General features: G+C 52.6%; 1 protein-coding gene across 1 annotated transcript in view; it reads left to right on the top strand.

Annotated features, from left to right (window-relative positions):
* The window catches only part of LOC106723366 (zinc finger protein 420-like), a 17,855-nt gene that overhangs the window by 1,259 nt on the left and 14,998 nt on the right, over nt 1-1,598 (top strand). Inside the window, 1 exon segment of the mRNA XM_025195653.1 lies at nt 52-178. Coding sequence (XP_025051438.1) covers nt 52-178 — 127 coding nt within the window.

Here is a 1,598-nt window from a genome sequence, read left to right as displayed (position 1 = left end):
TGGAAGCAGTTAGAAGAGGAGACACTGATGGTGTAACACTTGTTCCTGCAGCTCCAGGAGGTGTTTGAGGACGTGGCCGTGTATTTCACACGGAGGGAGTGGGAGCTGCTGGACGATGACGACAAGGTGCTTTACCGGGACCAGATGCTGAAGAATTTCCAAGCCCTCGTTTCCCTGGGTAAAGCTCTGGTTCTTTTGCTCTCTCTGGAGTACTTGACAGAAGCCTTACCGAGAGTGCAGGAACAAACCATCCTGATGTGCAGGAAGATTAACAAGCATGGCAGAAGACCAGCTTGGCTTAGCAGGGGGTGTCCGGCAGGGCAGCAGCTCTGCATGAAAGGGCCTGGGGGTTAGAGTGGACAATCAGCTGAAAATGAGCCAGCGGTGTGCCCTTGCTGCCAAGAAGGCTAATGGCATCCTGGGCTGCATTGGTGCGTGTGTTGTCAGCAGGCCAAGGAAAGTGATTCCTCCCCTCTATTCAGCACTGGTGAGGCCGCATGTGGAGTACTGTGTTCAGTTTTGGGCCTTTGGGTATGGACAAACAGGGGAGAGTCGAGTGGTAGACAACGAAAATGGCAAGGGGCCGGGGGAGATGACCTGTGAGGAAAGACTGAGGAAACGGGACTGACTTAGTCTAGAGAAGAGACTGTTTGGCAACCATTGATCTTTCCAGATCATGGTGTATGCATGGGAGGTCACCCATCCCCATTGCAGGGAGCCAGGGGTGCTGGCATTGGAAGGCTTGGTGAGGGCACATGGGAAATTTTGCATCCCTACCTGTCATCGGAGGCTGCCCAGACCTTCCACCCCCTTTTGGCCACCGAGACGTTTCATGCCTCCCTGACTGTATTTGTATAAGTGTCTGGAAGTTGAACCCAGGTCTTTTGTGTGGCAGACAAGGATGAACCACGGGGGACTCCAGAAGAGGACACGGAGAGGGGACTTAATAGCAGCATTCAACTCCCTGAAGGGAGGTTCGAAAGGGAATGGAGCCAGACTGTTCTCAGTGGTGGCAGATGACAGGACAAGGAGCAGCCGTCTCAGGTTGCATCCTGGGAAGTTTAGGTTTGATGTTAGAAGAAGGTTCTCACTAGGAGGGTAGTAAAACACTGGAACGGGTTACCCAGAGAGGTGGTGGAAGCTCCAGCCTTGGAGGGTTTCAGGACCCGGCTAAAAGCTTTGGCTGGGATGATGTAGTTGGCGCTGGTCCTGCTTTGAGCAGGGGTTTGGACTAGATGTGACCTCCTGAGGTCCCTTCCAACCCTGACTTCCTGTATTTCTATGTGACCTCTGGAGTTTCATAGTCTGCTTCCTGTGTTTCACACTCTTACCCTCGAGCACTTTTGGCTGGTGGTTTAAATGTTTCTCCCCACTGCTTTGTCAGTGATCAGACCCGTCTCACGTTTCATACTGATAGATCCTCCTTCATTTCATCGATCCGCCTTCACTTTTGTCTTCCCCAGTCTTGTAACTCCTGGTGCTTCCATATGCAGCAGTTTCTTGACAACATGGTTCATAGATGCTAGGGTCGGAAGGGGCCTCAACAGATCATCGAGTCCGACCCCCGGCCATGGGTAGGAAAGAGGGCTGGGGTGAGA

Source organism: Alligator sinensis, unplaced genomic scaffold, assembly GCF_000455745.1.
Source record: "Alligator sinensis unplaced genomic scaffold, ASM45574v1 scaffold1446_1, whole genome shotgun sequence".
Taxonomy (NCBI): Eukaryota; Metazoa; Chordata; order Crocodylia; family Alligatoridae; genus Alligator; species Alligator sinensis.
This window is presented reverse-complemented; position numbering and strand designations above follow the sequence as displayed.